This window comes from Orbicella franksi, chromosome 1 (assembly GCF_964199315.1).
Source record: "Orbicella franksi chromosome 1, jaOrbFran1.1, whole genome shotgun sequence".
In the NCBI taxonomy this organism is placed as follows: domain Eukaryota; kingdom Metazoa; phylum Cnidaria; class Anthozoa; order Scleractinia; family Merulinidae; genus Orbicella; species Orbicella franksi.
Window position 1 is genome coordinate 38,912,849 of NC_138145.1, and position 16,897 is coordinate 38,929,745.

At 37.0% G+C, this 16,897-nt stretch overlaps 2 protein-coding genes across 3 annotated transcripts; one reads left to right on the forward strand and one right to left on the reverse strand.

Annotated features, from left to right (window-relative positions):
- Nucleotides 1-2,315: 2,315 nt before the first annotated feature.
- LOC145462308 (protein HTATIP2-like) lies at nucleotides 2,316-9,944 on the forward strand. Its single transcript, XM_081445808.1, has 6 exons — nucleotides 2,316-2,698; nucleotides 4,215-4,326; nucleotides 5,560-5,660; nucleotides 6,427-6,570; nucleotides 6,978-7,080; nucleotides 8,094-9,944. Exons 1-6 carry the CDS (start codon nucleotides 2,540-2,542, stop codon nucleotides 8,255-8,257), a joined length of 783 nt encoding a protein of 260 aa, XP_081301934.1. The 5' UTR covers nucleotides 2,316-2,539; the 3' UTR covers nucleotides 8,258-9,944.
- A 68-nt stretch (nucleotides 9,945-10,012) lies between these two features.
- Nucleotides 10,013-15,816, reverse strand: LOC145462318 (protein JTB-like). Of its 2 annotated transcripts, none has more exons than XM_081445817.1 (6): nucleotides 15,630-15,816; nucleotides 15,433-15,557; nucleotides 14,228-14,319; nucleotides 12,840-12,919; nucleotides 12,403-12,451; nucleotides 10,013-11,485 (listed from the first exon to the last, which is right to left on the reverse strand). In XM_081445817.1, the coding sequence occupies exons 1-6, from the start codon at nucleotides 15,716-15,718 to the stop codon at nucleotides 11,276-11,278; spliced, it is 645 nt and encodes a 214-aa protein (XP_081301943.1). In that variant the 5' UTR covers nucleotides 15,719-15,816; the 3' UTR covers nucleotides 10,013-11,275. The 2 variants fall into 2 exon arrangements, with proteins under 2 accessions (XP_081301943.1, XP_081301950.1); XM_081445824.1 differs by having other exon boundaries at nucleotides 10,013-11,392; nucleotides 15,630-15,812.
- Between the last annotated feature and the right edge of the window lie 1,081 nt (nucleotides 15,817-16,897).

Below are 16,897 nucleotides of genomic sequence, written 5' to 3' on the forward strand. Positions count from 1 at the left end.
AAGGTAGCAAGTCAACAACAGAGGAAAAGAAGAACAGAAGGACAAACAACCCTGACCTTAACTGGTGATTCCTTAGCACTATATTGCGAACGCTTCAAGCGCAGAATTTTACACTTATTCAATAGCATCAAAAACAAAATCATTACTCATGGATTGTATGTTATTTGGATTATTTTCGATTCCTTTGCATAAGTTGTTTATTATGTTGTTCCTTATGCTCAAAAATTCATGTATGCCTATCAAAGTTCATCAAAAAACTGTACCTTCCAGCCACCGCAAAATGTAATGCGGAGTGATAAAATAAATCAATAGTACTATTTAAAAGACCTGGCAAAATAGGGTAAGACTGGTACATCATATCTCTTTTGCAAGCATGGTGACCTATTTTAATTTATTTTTAGAGACTGTGCTTTGTAGGAAACATTCAGGGAAATGTATTGTGCCCAGGAGATTACTTTTAAGCTTACTTTAACATCGGTAGAAATCATTCCCAATACTGGTAGAAGCAAAGAAATACCAGACAAAATAAAGGCTCGAAAGTTCAAACTGTCACAAGAATGGTAAACTCGATTTCTTGACATCCTGAACTAAACTCAAATTTCTTGAGCTGTAACCAATTTCAATCCTTGCAATCCTGCACATTATTTCGAAACTACTGTTTTTGCTTTGCTCTATAGTATTTTTATCCAACTAAGCTGTATATTTGGTGGCATTTGGCGATACAAGGTGGTAATAAGCTGAGTGAAAATTTGCTCTGTCTGCACGACAGCGTTTCTTTATGCCCGTGACGGAGGCAGATCTTAATTGCAAAATTCAAAACACAACAGTGTGGACTATACAAACTAGTGCCAGCTTAGTTCGTGCCGCTTGAAAGCAACACGATCAACAAAACTTAGATTGCTGATGAACATGTCGAAATGGCTTCGTAGACTTGAGCCATATAAATTGCTCACTCCATTTCTACAAACAACATAATACAATACACTACACTTCACAAAGCTTCTTACCAACAATATTAACCTTCAAAGGCAGCTGTAAATGTGTTTCGGAACATGCAGAAAGATCCGGCAAAACACCCTCACGATAAAAGTCACAATCGATAGGTTTCGAGCTTTCAACTGGCAAACACCGTCCCGTCCCCTAGTAAAATAATCTCAGAGGACACGATCACAACGCATTTTCATTGGAAGAAACAACAACACATACAATTGGTCAAAAGGTGTTAGACATGTCTGCCACGCAGGACGAAAGTGCAACGCTACAGGGAGGAGCGTTGCGTGACGACCCTAATAACGGCTGCGAAGGAGACTACAAATTGTACGGCCCCTTGCGAAGACTGGTGACGATCATATCGAAGAAAGCACCGAATATAATGAAGTAAGCACCGAATATAATGAAGTAAGCACCGAACAAGGAAGTACCGAATATAATGGCCTTTGCACCGAATATAAGGAAGAGAGCACCGAATATAATAGTATTAGCACCCGTAATAATGAAGGAAACACCAAACAAAGTTAGAACCGAATATAACGAAGAAAGCACCGAATATAATAAAAACAGCACCGAATATAATGAAAATAGCACCTAATATAACGAAGAAAGCACCGAATATAACGAGGGAAGCACCGAATATAATGGAATAAGCACCGAATATAATGAAGACAGCACCGCATATAAAGACATGAGCACCGAGTATAATGGAATAAGCACCGAGTATAATGAGTTAATCACCGAATATAATAACATAAGTACTAAATATAATGACATAACCACCCAATATAATAAAAAAAAAGTATCATAAGACAGTTCTAGCGTTCAATTCTGCGTCCATCGAAGTTTTGCTGTAATAAGCGTTTGATCTGCTATGCTTGGGACTTGCTTGCTTTAAACGTGACATTGACAGGAACATTAATTCCACCTCCAACACGCCAGCGTCCTCAGTGCTAGTGTAATGTTACCGTTAAAGAAGAATGTTTGCATTTGAACTATTTATGACGGTATGTTTGTAAATGTTTATGGTAAGCAAATGTACCAGACTGTTTATAGTGTAGTTGTAAAGTAAAGTGTTCTTCATTCAGTTTATTAAATGTGTCAATTCATTTTAGAAAGACGTAGTTAAAAGGATTTATACGGTAGACGCAAAAACAGAAAGTGACTAAGTTGGGGTCGTGAAAATTACAGTTACCCAAAAGTGACTAAGATGGGGTCTATAATTGGCCATAGAATATGACTATAATGGGGTAGGGGTTCTGAGAGGCCAGTGGCACATACCCAACAAAGATTGACCCAAGTACCCCCCACCCCCACCCCCCCGGGCTCTATATCGTTTCGAAGCGATTCCTTCCGAGGTTTTGCGTGACTTTTGGCTTTGGCGTAAAGGTTGCAAAGGAAGGACATTTAAAATACCTCAGCCTTTACAAACGTCAAAATACATCCCCGATGTGGGTTTCCATTGGGTTAAGCTTACAGAAGATTTCCCAAATGTTCCCCGAGGGAAACTGGGAACGTAAGGTTGCGGTCAATAGAGACTAGGCGCGCAATGGGTTATGGGCCAGTAAGAAATATGGCGGACGGAGGAGCAGCGACTCCCCAACAAAGTCAACAAAGTTCAGAGGAACCGTTAGCGATGAGGGCTGTGTTGATTGGAGCTACTGGTGCTATCGGCGAGTGTTTGCTCGGTGAACTTTTGTGCTCTAAGGTTTGTTTAATGGGAAGGATATCTTGTCCAGCGTTTAAGTTTGTGCTATTTATACCAACTTTCCTGCTGTTCTCATCGTCAAAAGTGCATGTTTTGAAGCTATTTGATCAAAATTCGTACGTATCGTATAGCACGCTGGGGTGTCTCAAAAACTAAGACCTAACATGATCTAAGACTTAAATCAGACCACCACCGAATCTCAAAAACTAAGACCTAAGATCTCCTGGGTGGGGCGGATCTAGGGCCGTGGGCGGGATCAGGGGTTTCGGCCTTTGGCGGCCCGTTCTGGAACCCCCTTATCTAAAATCCTGTATCCGCCCCAAGACTCCCTACGAATCTCAAAAACAAAGACCGAAGACCTCCTTGGTTCTCGCAACCTGCAGCTGCAGCTACAGAGATAGGGGCATTGCATTCTTTGGATCATTTTTGTATTATTTCGTGGACCAATAACAAACGGTGTTTGGATAGCTACAGGCCTGCCCACACAGTCACGTTATTTTATGCACATCAACCGACCGAAATTTTAACGCTGTGGCAGCCGGACAGGATTTTCAAAATACTCTGTGTCCGGCAGTCAAAGTTATTTTTTAAAAATTTCAGTTAATAATGTCAAATCCTTGTTTATATGGCTGAATACTAATTTTGGTGAGCCTGGCACTCGGTATATCGGGATTTATAACTTAGACTATTATAAAATGACCGGCAGTCAAAATGTTTGAACAGCACTCCGGTTAACCTAAAAAAGCACTCCGGTTAGCCTTTAAAGCACTCCAGTTAGCCTAAAAAGTACTCTGCTTAGTCTAAACAGCTCTGCGGTTAGCCTGTTTCAATAAGGGTAACTCGATAAATACTTAAAAAATTCTGAAAATTGCCGGCCAGTTGCGGTGGCACGGTGGTCATCAGTATTGCTTACAAGGCCGTTGACCTGAGTTCGATTCCTCTTGGGGTTGCCTGTCATAACGTTCATTTTAGATTGTTTTACTTTTAAAAAAAGTCTCACTGCCGGACACGGAGTATTTTAAGAAACCTGTCCGGCTGCCGGACATGTAGCCACAGCGAAATTTTAATGCCTGTACTTGTGAGTCTGACCAAAATAAACATGGCAATTATTTTTGGTACACCCAAGCTCAGAAGATTTGTGCAGTGCAAATTCAAATCCAAGTAGGTCGGACAGTAACACAGCAGAAACACGACCCTGATTCAGATGTTGTGTCATTTAGGATTTACTGAAGCCATGACGTAACAATTCTCCTTATAACTCCCCCTGGAAATGCAATCCCGCTAAGATACAACATAATATTAACGTGTGCCAGAGTCGTGTAGTACAGCAGAGCTTGTCCATCGCACTTAACTGCTACTGAATTTAATTTCAAAGTTTGATTCAGATGCCGTACTTCTGGTGTGCTTTTGTCAAACTTAATTCCAGAATTTAGTTTGGCACAGCTGAAGCATGGCGTCCGCACTGGGCCTGAAAAAAAGCTCTTCAAATTGTACTAAGTTTAATGAAATCTTGCAGAATGTGTCAAAAGTTGTTTCTTTGGGACGGAGAAATGCCACGGTTCCTGAAGGGTACTCTATTGACCAAAAAGCTGAAGAAGAGTCAGGGAGGCTTGAACAACTTGTTGTGGGTACAGAAATATTTTTCAATTCTTTTTTATTCCTTCAATTTGTAAAGTACATGATAATTAAACTTTCATTGAGGGTAATTTGTGTCACAAAATGTTATACCCATTGGTCATAAAATATTTGTTTTTTGTTTGGAATCTCTTCATCTGTCTGAAAATTCTAGTTTTGGTTTAATTTTGGCTTTTGAAATCCCCCTCCCACTTGTTATTTCTAATAATCAACCCTCCATGGGGTGGGTAATGATATTTTTTGGAATCACATAATTTAACAGAGGTGGTTGTTTTTTCTTGTTTTCTTGCAAGTGTGTTTAAGAGCAGGCATACAAACTTGCAAACTGTGCTCACGTTCTTTTGAAATGCCCCTCAATTTATGTTTGAACTTTACCGGACATATCAGTTATTAACAAATTCATATTATTTCTGTGTCCTCTGGTCATTGGCCCAGTGGGGGGTGAGGGTATTCCCATATAATTATTATAAATGGGTACAGTATGTGCTGCTGTGAAGGGTATGGTTTTCAGGCAGTTTAGTCTGGGATAGGGTAATAGAATAGAATTCTTATCAGTACCCTGGGATCCACTATAATTGGCTACGCTGTAGTGGTCTCCCTGCGTAATGAATTTTTAATGTATATAAGTTAGTATATTAATTTTTAGTAACTGGCGAAGTTGAATAAATAAATAATAAATAAATAAATAAATAAATAAATAAATAAATAAAATAGAAATCAGACAGTTTTGGTCTAGAGTAGTGTATTATTTACAGGCAAACTGGACAGTGTATAAATAATTTTGTGTAGAACATGGTTCTTTACTGGGTTTCTATAATAGAAATTGAAACTTGGAAGTGACTTTGTAAGATGTTTGGATTAGTCAGTGAATGTTGGACTGCGATTAAGTGATAAACTTTCTGCACGGAAAATTAGCTAGTATGGGATAGGGTAAGGGTTTTGGTGTCTAGTCTAGAATAGGATTGCAAAATCAAGCTGATCATGGTCTAGTATACAGTAAGGGTTTCAGTGTACCAACGGCACACCCCCACCCAAAGATTTCCTCCTGGTGTCATTGGCCTTATTTTCTGAGTGCATTCCAGAAACTGAAAAAGGCTTGGAAAACCTTGAAAACCTCAATCATTATGAATGGGAAGTGGCAAGCCTGTTCAACAAGCTTTGCATCTTTATTGACCTATGGATCGAGAGAGAGTATTTAGTAGCCTTTCTTTTGTTTATAATACCAGACTTTGAGACAATAAGCAGTGAAACAATTGGGCCACAATTTAAGGACAAAGATGTTTTCTTTTGTACTTTGGGTACCACTCGACGTGCTGCTGGATCAGCTGTAAGTCACAATTGCTATTTTATTAGTAATTATTATAACAGTTCAAGCTTACGGTAACTAACCCTCAAATTTCTAGTGGTAAATGATAAATTTAACTATTTTTCTCCCAACTCTATGTTAAATTATTATCAGCTGAGTGTGGTTAAAGCGATAGGAATGAAGATCAAATTTTTCTATGAGCAAACCTGTGAATTTCCCTGTGCATAGTGATTGACATGAGTTAACCTTTGCATAAAATTATATGAAATTACTCTTCATAAAAAAATGTCTTAAAGAGGAAAACTTACAATGCAACAAGTAATAAACAATGCTTCTTTATAACTGAAAATAGTGATGTTGATGGTAAACTTTCACAAGGATCTTTCCTCCTGACCTCATGCCCACAGCAAAAGGTTATTAAGTATTATATAATAATTTAAAGCTGTTACCAACGCTTTAAGACTATACATGTCTGACAGATACAAGCCAAATCTTTTTTAACCCTTTCCTAGTCTCCTTCGCAGCATCTACATCACTGCACGTCACTGTTTCGTGACATACGCTTAATTTCTTTCCAAACAGGAAAGGTTCCTGTTTATAAATCTACATTTTACCTTTCTGTTGTTTTCTTGCTGGAGAGGGAGTGGGGGAGGTTCACCTTGTTACGTTTACCGATGTTACATGTCGTTCAACTCTCAGAATGATGGTCAGAGTGAACCAAGAATGTATTAATAGTTGTTTTCCTAAACATCTTTATTAATGCTTCTTTCTGTTATTCTATTTTTAGGCTGCTTTCAGACATGTGGATTATGACTATGTTGTTAATTGTGCAAAAATTGCCAAAGAAGCCAGTGTTCCTCACATGACATATATATCTTCTCAAGGAGCAAAATCATCCAGTCTTTTCCTGTATCTCAAAACTAAAGGCGAGGTAAACTATGAAAATGTTCTGTGATACTTATAAATTATTAGAAATATTTAAATTGTTAATGGAAACAAAATTTAATTATAAGTGAGAAATAGCAAATTGTTAAAAAACATAATCTTGTGGGAACACATCTCTGGGAGGGTAGGGGGATGACATCCCAGCTGAGCCATTAACTAATTTACATTTAATATGAGTCAAGTGGGCTTTCGAGTCTGTTAAAACATGTGCTGAAGCTCTCACAAATTGACAAATGAAATGAGACTACAACGTCACGAAACACAATGCAACATATTTAAGCAATGCAATGCAACACAACTGAGCTATGCAACTCGACCAAACGAAATGGATTATTATTAAGTTATAAAACAACAAAAACACCAACTGGTAATAAAATCAAATATCATTTTTAGGTAGAGGATGCCTTGAAAGAAATGCATTTTCCAAAAACAAGCATATTCAGACCTGGTGTTCTTGATAGAGGTACCAAAAAAAGATTTGGAGAGAAGTTGGCTGGTAAGTAATGCCTTTTGTAATGGCAAAATATTCGAGCAGAATGTTATGTAAAAAGTAGTATATAGTATTAACAAACGGCCATCTGTTTATCAAGGTTTTGGCAGCTCATTGACAGCTAGATTGATAGTGTTTTCAAATTGCTACAGTATCATGGATTTTTTCCCCACTGAATTCAGAAAAGGAAAATGCCATAATTTTTCAGCTAACCTGCTTGTGATACTTGTAGAATGGCTATAGGTGTTCCACTGGTATTTTTCGTCCTTTTTCTGCTTCTAACTCAACAAGCTAAGGGAAAAAAAAAGAGACTACTCCTTGCACCAGGACTCAAAAAAAGTGCTGTCTACATGTACTTATCAAGGACAAGTGGATTTTCTTGCCAGCATGTTACTTTTCATTCTCACTTGCCCAAGGGCCCAAGTAAGAGGGTCTCAATGAGTGGTGGCTCATACAGCTAACGATTAATATTTTGGCTTCTTTTTATGACCAAACAGTTAATTTGTTTCCTTATAGACCACTTTCATAAATGGCGGCCAATTATAAATTCTTTTGCAAGTATTAAAGTTAGCCTTACTAACCTCATTTTGAAGTTGGTAATTCAAAAGAATTTTTATTCTGAAACAAGCTTAGTAAGGCTAATTTAAATGCATACAAAAGAATTTTAAATTGGCAGCCATTTATGAAAAGGGTCTATGCTTAACAGAAATTTTTAATTAGAGATTACTTACCATGATAGTTCAAAAAAATATTAATAAAAACTTTCCAATTATTTACACCTAACAGCTAAATTTTTGGGCCGTTTTACGGCTTACGGTTAACCCCATTGAGAGCCTCAAGTAAACTTCAAGTCCTCTTACTAAATCAAAGCAAAAGTAAACCAAGACTTGCCTGGGGCAACCAAAATTTGAGAGCTGCTTGTTCAAAGAGCAAGCTGTAATTCAAGTTTTTATTGAACCCTGTTGTAACCTATTAATTAAAACTATTTGCTTATTTATGTATTTTTATTTAAATCTCAGGTTGGGTGATGAGCACCATTTCTGTAGCAAAAGTTGCAAAAGCAATGTTGGCTGATGCCGAGAACTATACAAGGAGCAGTAAGAATGAGGGAACTCAACAAGAGACAACTTCAGCTGTCACTTATGGAAATGCTGAGATCTTAGCTTTGTTGTCTACAAGTTAATACTTGACTTTGAACTTATTCTCGCATTGTTGGGGATTCATTCCATAAATTGTATTTAGTTATGTAACAGCTGTTATATTGTGGGGGTGGGCAAGGGACCCTGGCAGTGGGTGGGGTTCAATTTTTGCTGGGTACATGTATGTGCCACTGGCCTGGAAATTCCAACTTAGTCACTTTCTGTTCATTCATCTACCTTACAAGGCCTAAAATGAAATGACACATTTGTCAACCTGAATGTAGAGCACTTGGAAACAAAATTTTCACCCCATATTGATTTATCTTCCAATTTTCAAATAGCTACTTGCCAGATGTTTCTTACCCCCAAAATCCTGAACATGGGCCATCCAATTCTTACTAGTAACTCATTTGAAAATCTAACCCAATTATAGCCAATCCAGTCGAGAAAATGCAACCCCATCCAGCTGCACATCCCCATTAGCCTATTACTAGGAAGTACTGTACCCCCTGCTAAGTAGGGACAGTTGTAGAAATATTTTCCTTTTGAGCATTCTATTTAATCCTGGTGTAATTTTGGCTACAAAGGAAGTTTTTTTCTGGTCAGACAATTTCATGTTAGATCATAATTAGTTCACTGTTCATGACCGTCTTATTGTTCAGGAATGAAACGGACTCCCACAGTCTGTCAACACTTGGCATCTTGAGATGTACCATAATATATAGTTTTAATTTCCAGGTAAATAGATTGTTTGAGCTAATCAAAATTTTTCAGATCAGACTAAACTTTTGGTGGTCAAAATGCTGATTAAATTATTATTGCAGAGCTCTCAAGTCTAAGGCATTGAGCATGAGACTCAAATGAATTCTTTTGTATGCTCTTACGCTGAAACTGTTATTTCTCCTGCAATTAAGGTTCCTTGCTGCTTTAGTCAAGTACCCAGTACATAATTAACTATCTTTTTGGATATACTTGTAATTTACCCTCTTTTTACTTTGTACTCGCTTCAAACACTTTCCAACAGTAGCAATTCTTGTGCAGAACCAGTGTTTCTCCGGTCAGTGGGTTTAATGACTGTTGCACATGCTCTCGTGGATGGGATAGTCTGTTTTTCAGCGTTGTAACATGTTAATTTGAGTTCTGGATAAGCCAGAATGTTAAGAAAGAGTTGATGTTGGTCCAAGAAAAATCTGGGATCTAAAGAGCTACTATGCATCACATTTCTGCTCGTCTTAGCTACTTCCATTTCATGTCAGGTTGACCATAATTAGTATATACAATGTACACTAGTTTTACATCTACTGTTCTAATGTCTAGGCATGAAATAGACTCTTTATATTCTGTCAATGCTTGACCTCATAAGACATACCATAAGATACGTATATATATATTTTTAATTTCCTACAAAATTGAATGTTTCAGATTGCTTGAGGTAACTTTGTCAGGCCAAACTAAAATTTCACTGGTCAATGCTAATTATATTATTATCATCTGATGACTGGCTTCTATTTACAGGCTCGGGAATTATATTATTAAAAATATAAGATACATAGTGAGATTCAGTGTGCATAACACATTATATTCTAGCAAAAATGAAAACAATGTGAAGTGGTTAGTTAAAAGGAAAACATTTCTCTTTATTTACCCTAAGTCCATTTTATTACTCTCTTCATTACAACATTGTTTTGTTTTAGATATATATTAGTAAATAAATGGCAACTATAATGCCTATGCACATGACTTTGTATGCATCACTTGTTGTACTTTTTCTTATAAAACCATTCTGTTATTGGAATGGATAGCTCTGAAAAATCTCTACTCGGAAACTCAGTTCTTCCCTGCAAGATGTGGCAATGATGGTGGTGACAATGATTATGATGATGATGATGATGATTATGTTTGAGCAAATTCGATGTAGTGCCTCTGCCTGGTCAAAGCTGAGTTACGAATTTTCTCAAAAACAGCCTAGAAGCTATTATTTAAAGACTATGTGTCTCTGTAGGACACCGAAGATCATGAAAAGCAGTTAAGGATTAAATTCTTAGGGGAACTCTCTGACATCTCTTGAAGGGGAAAAATTGAGCTCAGATGGAGGGACAACTCGAAAATCAGGCTATTGAAGTCATTCAATACACATACACATAGAAGTACGTAGGAAATAAAGAAAACATAAACTTAAACATCCCAGTTGTGACAAGTAAAACTTTACTGTGTGAGAAATACATGTGAAAGTACATGTACTAAATAAAAATGAAATGGCTGCTTTTAAGGTAGTCTTCTTCACAGCCGTTATTAGGGTTGTCACACAAAGTGGGGAAAGGCGTTGTGTGACAACCCTAATAACGGCTGTAAAGAAGACTACTTTTAAGGGGGAAGATCAACTATACTACCAAATAAAAATGTTGCATGTACTGTAGTATAGCAGAGCCAATCACCTTAAAATATTTTCGAGGTAAAACCACTTCAAAAAGGAAAGAGGTGAAACCTGAGTTTTCATCTAGATTAACAGTACTTGGTTTTTACATGTAAATTACTCATTGTTGGAAAACATGGGCTGTAAGTAACCCTTTTCATGCTTAACTTTCTCATTTGCATTACACTCCAGTGTGCATGCAAGGCAAGTCAAGGCAATTTGGTAGTTTCTTCCTGAAATTGCCTCACATCCCTGTGAGGGATGCAATGCACATGCCAAAAGCTAACTGTGAAAAGGGCCATTGTCCATAACATTACAAATTATCTGCATGAGTCAATCACAAAAATGTCTCCAAATTGGGACACACAATTCTGCTTTGGAGCCATGTACAATCTGCATGGAAACAGTGGCCTGTCAAAATACAATCTCCACGGGCAATGATTTCCTTTAAAACATATTCTTGTGCCATTCTTGAGCCAGTGACTTCCTTTCACTTGTTTCCTTTAAAACTATAGTTACAAATCGTACCCAGCATATTCCTCCAAATCAAATAAATAAAAATATACATTGTTCAGTACTGTACAGGAACATGACTTGGCTCGGACTGTGAACTTGCATTTCATTGTTGTCGTAATATATTCACGTACTGCTATATAGTGTCGCTCTCCACTTGTTTTTGAAGTTTCTGGTAGAACACGCTGTCAAGCTGTCTTTGTCTGTACCATACCATTGAGGAGGAGCATATTAACATGATAAGCACAATACCCTGGCAAGAGATAAAGAAATAAAACAAAAATACAACAAAAAATATATAAATATTAAGTAAACAGTGAAACATTAACATGATAAGCACAATACCCTGGCAAGAGATTTATAAAGAAAAAAATTTAATAAATAAATTGACATTGCAACAATAGACCATATTCATATTGTCACCAGTAGACTGGAACTAGCCTACAACCAAGGCTTATGCGCAGAGTCTTTCCAAATGCAAGCTAGTTTCAGTCCAGTACTGGGAATACAAATCACTTATGGTCTATTATGTTGCCCAAAATTACATGTAAAGGGGTAAAGTATGTGGTTTGTGTGACAAACATTTTGGATTTAAAAGTCAATGCCATTATATTTTAATTATAATTAAACCACTTGAGTCAGATTGAGTGTACGTTTAAAATTCACTTCTCCTAAAGAACAACAAAATGAACAAAAAAGTCATCTTATATGTAGCTTTACTTGCAGAGGTGAATGATTTTGCAGAAGGCCCTTGCAACAGGGAAAACGTTTTCAGTAGGAGAACGACTAGTTTTCACAGTGGCCAAAAGTTCTTGAAGTGAACTTCTTTATAAGAAAAACGTTCCTTAGATTGTCAAACCAGACAGGCAAAATCATCCTCACAGCCGGTCAATTTGCCCATTGCCTGGCCCTTTATGAAACCCCTACTACTAGGGTGTACAACAGTTAATGAATTAATGAATTAATGAATTAATGAATTAATGAATTAATATAAAATCAGTATAAAAAAGTGCATTTGATCAAGAGGATTGAGGCAAGTTCATTAGTTTAAACCAGGAATACTGAAAACATGACAGAATAACCCAGTGAGTTAAACACACATTCAACCTGTTGTTTCCACATGTTCTGTGTTTATTTATTGGTTTATTTTTATAACAAGCATAATTTTATGATGTCAGAATAATTGTGACGTCCACTAAATACACCAAAAATTCACAACATATGTGTATACATGTATACAATTATTATTCTTACAAGCAATACCTCAAACATCCAGAACTTTTTCTCTTCCCATTCTATAATATATTTACAACTACATGTAGAAAATAAAACAAATATTTTGAGTTTGTAAACAGGACTATTTAACTAGTGCTTTATGTTTAAAGACAGAAGACTGAGAGAAACCTGGTGATGGAGACTAAAGAAAGAGATGCAGAAATATGGAGTAAGCGATGGAGAGGCTACAAATAAAGAAAAAGACAGGAAGCAGAACTAGTGAAGGTCTCTGACATTTCACAGTGGCCTCATTACAGTGTATGTGTGCTACCACATGAAAAGGATTGACTGAGTGAGTGTGTTATCAAAGATGTAGTCAGTGTAAAAAAGATTGACAGAAAAATATTAACAACTTACAAATGAAATTATTTTTGTCCAAGAACAAAAATCCCCTTGTTAAATAGAATGGCAGACTGCAAAATTACCTTGCATAAAATTTCACATTTGAATCAACACAGTATGAAAGCTGTATATTTCCAGTCTGTAAACATCCTTTAATTGTCCTCTGTTAAGAAAAAAGCAAAAGCATAAATTAAACAAAATGGATTTAAACTTTTCTATTCATTTTCATGAATGAGTGTTGAAGTGGCCTTGACTTGTGACATTTTTGTACTCCAAGTCCACACTGATTGATCGGTGACAATTTGAACCCTTTTGCTGATTGATTACTGAAAACACCGGCAGATAAGCTGCATCTTTTTACTAAAAATTTTCCTAACAAATTGGGGACATGGCTTATCTGTGAGAACATCTGGACAAAGTGCCATGAAATTGCATGAATTAACATTTTTCATCAAAACTTTTAGAGTTTCCACTATCATTACTTGGTCAAATGCCTGGCTACTAAGCTACAAATGAACAAAAAAAAACAAACAAATAAAAGCGTTCTTGTTGTTGTACATAAAATTCTAATGAAAAACTGACAGGAAAGGCAAAATACCAGAGAAAGATCAGACATGTCAAAGTCAGTAAACATCATGTCCATACTATTACAGTATTCTCTGTTTTTAAATGTTTAGTGAGTTTACACATGTTTACATTCAATAAATCAACGAATGTAAAATGCATCTTAAGTTTCTCAAGACTCCACTTTTGGTTTATTTTGATCTCTTTCCAAAAACTTTTCTTTCAAAATTTGAGCTGCAAACTTGGGTTGCAGCTTATCTGCTGCTGTTTACGGTATCATGATATGCTAAGTGTGTGCATTATGGAAGTTTGTTTCCAACATTTCAAAAAGACACTTGGGTTTGAAATGTTAGACACAAAGTACTACCCCAATAACTAACTAAATATACATAACATGTACGGTATTCTACCTCTCCTTCCCCTCCCATCCTGATTTTGGATTCAGCAGCTTTACCCTGTAACTATGTTTGGAGGGTGGCTTCTTTTGGGAATACAGTCAAGCCCCTATCAAGCGGTCACCCTCTGCAAAATGGGAGGTGGTGTTTGGCACTTTGATATGTGGCCACTTAATAGGGGTTTGACTGTATCTCACCTTTTGGTCATACACTGTTAAGGTGTATATGGGCTTGGAGGGGTGGGGGGGGGGGGTGCTACAGTCCCCACTCCCAGTTTTCAAATTTGTGAATTTTGGGGAAAAATGGATCGTGAGTTGGGCACTAGGGAGAGGGTTCAAACCACAAAATCCCCTCTGCGGGAGGGTTAAGATATTTTCTGAAGGATCACAATGTTTTCAGCTGGTATACAGAATTACTGCAGCATGGTTGTCATCAAGTCATTAATTCCAATGAGATTAACAACCCTGAGATATTACTTGGTTTTTATTTCCAGTACTTAATAGTATAATTACCTTTTCATAGTCACTGCATTGAACACATTCCGCAAGACTGCGTGTTTCTTCCTTCTTCCAACAATTGGAATTTGGTTGCACTTTTGCATTTTCTACACAAAGTAACAATATGTCATTGTTTTTTTATACAGTATTTATGGTAGGATATTTTTAAAAATTACCTGATCCCCTTACAGAAGGCAACCAGACCCTGTTGGGAAAGGCTGGTGACAAAAATATGCCAACAATTTAATACTAGGCTGTAGGAATCTTTAATTTCCTCTTCCCTGGAATTTTCTGGAATGCCATAAAGTATGTTCATGGCCCCACTCGATATCCTGCTTTACTTGATCTACATATACCATAACTCATTAATTTTCTGCAAAAGACATCCTGTATCCCTAGAGCCTCTACTGATAGGGCCTCACGTTCCTGTCAAATGGGTTAGGTTTTGTTTTCCTTTTTAATTTTGCCCTCAATCAGCATCATTTAAAGTGGCTCAAAACTGTTTTCTGTTTTTTTGAGACTTATAGAACTAGCTGTGAATTTTCTGGTTTGGAATTAGACTGTTTTGAATGGCTGTGCTATTTTTTTTTCCTAAGGTAACTCTCCACTGTACCTTTCATTGTGTTTAGGTTATAACTTAAGGTTGCAGTGTTTTGTTTTGAGTTTTGCAAACTTAAAATCTTACATGCTATCTTGCGACCCCTCAGGTTATTGCATGATGCCTCACACTGAAGCACATGTTAGAGTCCAGGCATCTCATGGAAATATTAGTGTTTTGAGCCACCTTAAACTACAAAAACTCTTCTACACTCCCTGTTAACATGTAAGCTTATACATGTAACTTACATCGCTAAATAATTCTCCCCAATGCCATGTTATTTATAATCTATCCACCACATTTTATTGTTATTATGTGTTTTGCCGGTGTATATTGCATAAAAAATGTGCATAAAAACATTGCATGCTTTTGTGCACATCAACTGATTCGTGACGTAAAAAAGAATAAAAATGCGTAACGCATTTATAATTTAAATAATAAAGCTGAGAAGCAAATAAAAAAAATATGCTTGAAAATTCTTGAAGTCATCAATTTTGTTTCTACACGTTTATACGCAGGAAATTCTCGCAATTTTTTTTTAGCCTGCCCGTTCACGTGCGGTATTTTCGTATATAAGCTTAAAGATTCATTTATTGTTTATTTAAGCACTAAATCTACTCACCCACAGAGCTTTTGTTGGTGTTCTTCGAAGATTTCTGACCAGCTGTATCATTTAAATCGATGACAGAAGCAGGGCTCGGCTCATTTATATTCTCATTTCGTAGACTTCTTTTCTTAATTTGAATGCTATGGTGGAAAAAGGAATGCTAAAATGATTTAAACTGCAATACTAGTTGAGAAGGAACAAGATAAACGCACCTGAAATTAGCTATGAGTAGTACAATTATCAAACTTATTACAACGGCAACCATCCGCCATTGCTTCATCTTCTGTTGACTCGATTTCATGCTTGACCGTTAGTGTCCAGATCTCTAAGGCTATTTATAGGAAAAGATGTAAGGACGTCATTTTTTCCACGTGTATTCTTCCGGCTCCGAAACGTATTCAAGAAGGATCAAGACAGTTTGAAACTGCAGATTATAAAGGCGTTTTACAGGCAGTTATTCTGGTAACAAAGAGGATGATTCCACGGAAGAGGTTTATTGTAAAATCTTATTCCATTGATTTGGCACTATTTCAATAACTACATAACTTTTGAACCACATGTAAACAACATGATACTCCAAGAGTATTAGATCGAGGAAACTTTTAGCTATAGAGTACCCCAGCTTAGTTCCTCCAAAAGTGTTTGCTCAGGATGGATGACGTCATATTACGTGTAATTACGTCATGTTGTCTAAGCAGCCGCCATCTTGGAGCCTGGAGCCTTAGACCCATCCCCCCATCTTCCCAACAAATAAGACAATGCGAAAATGTTCTAGCTAAAAGTGTCAAAAGAACTGCATAAGAGTCAAAATATTTTTAGTGCCCTCGGCTCAAGGGTTCGTGTTGTGTTCTTGTGCAGGCATATTACCATAACACTGCAGGTAAATAAATGGGTACCGGCGAATTTATGCCGGGGTAACTTTGCCATGGATTCGCAACCCATTCGGAAAGGGGATATAGCAATACTAGTCGGTGGCCAGTCGTTTCGCCCGATGTCAGTTCGCCAAGGACTAAAAGTCCGTTCGCCCTGACTTTTAAATTCAAAGAAGCTAAGCGAGCGAAAAAGACAACATTGTGGGCATAATGAAACAAAATTACACAAAACACGCTTATTTATCTCTCTCCGTTGATCCTTTGACCACGGAGCTAGCAGTCAGGGCGAACCGACTATCTGTCCTGGCAAATTACCAGGCACAAACCTCAGCGCGAGCTCTCTCCACCCACCCCATCTCTAATGGAGAAGTTCAATTCAAGACAAACAATTCAAGGCAATTTTTTAAGCATTTCCGGTAAAAGCTGCTAGGTAAAAGAATTTACTGATCACATTTGAGAGAAATAGCTTCGTTAGAAAAGCCACAATGAAGGTTTTCATTTTTCCATACATTTCTCTGTAAAAACTTTGTCGCAATTCGCGGGAAAATTTAGCGACATTTGTGTAAAAAATTAAAAGCACAGTTCCTCGCCTCACGCAAATCTATGTT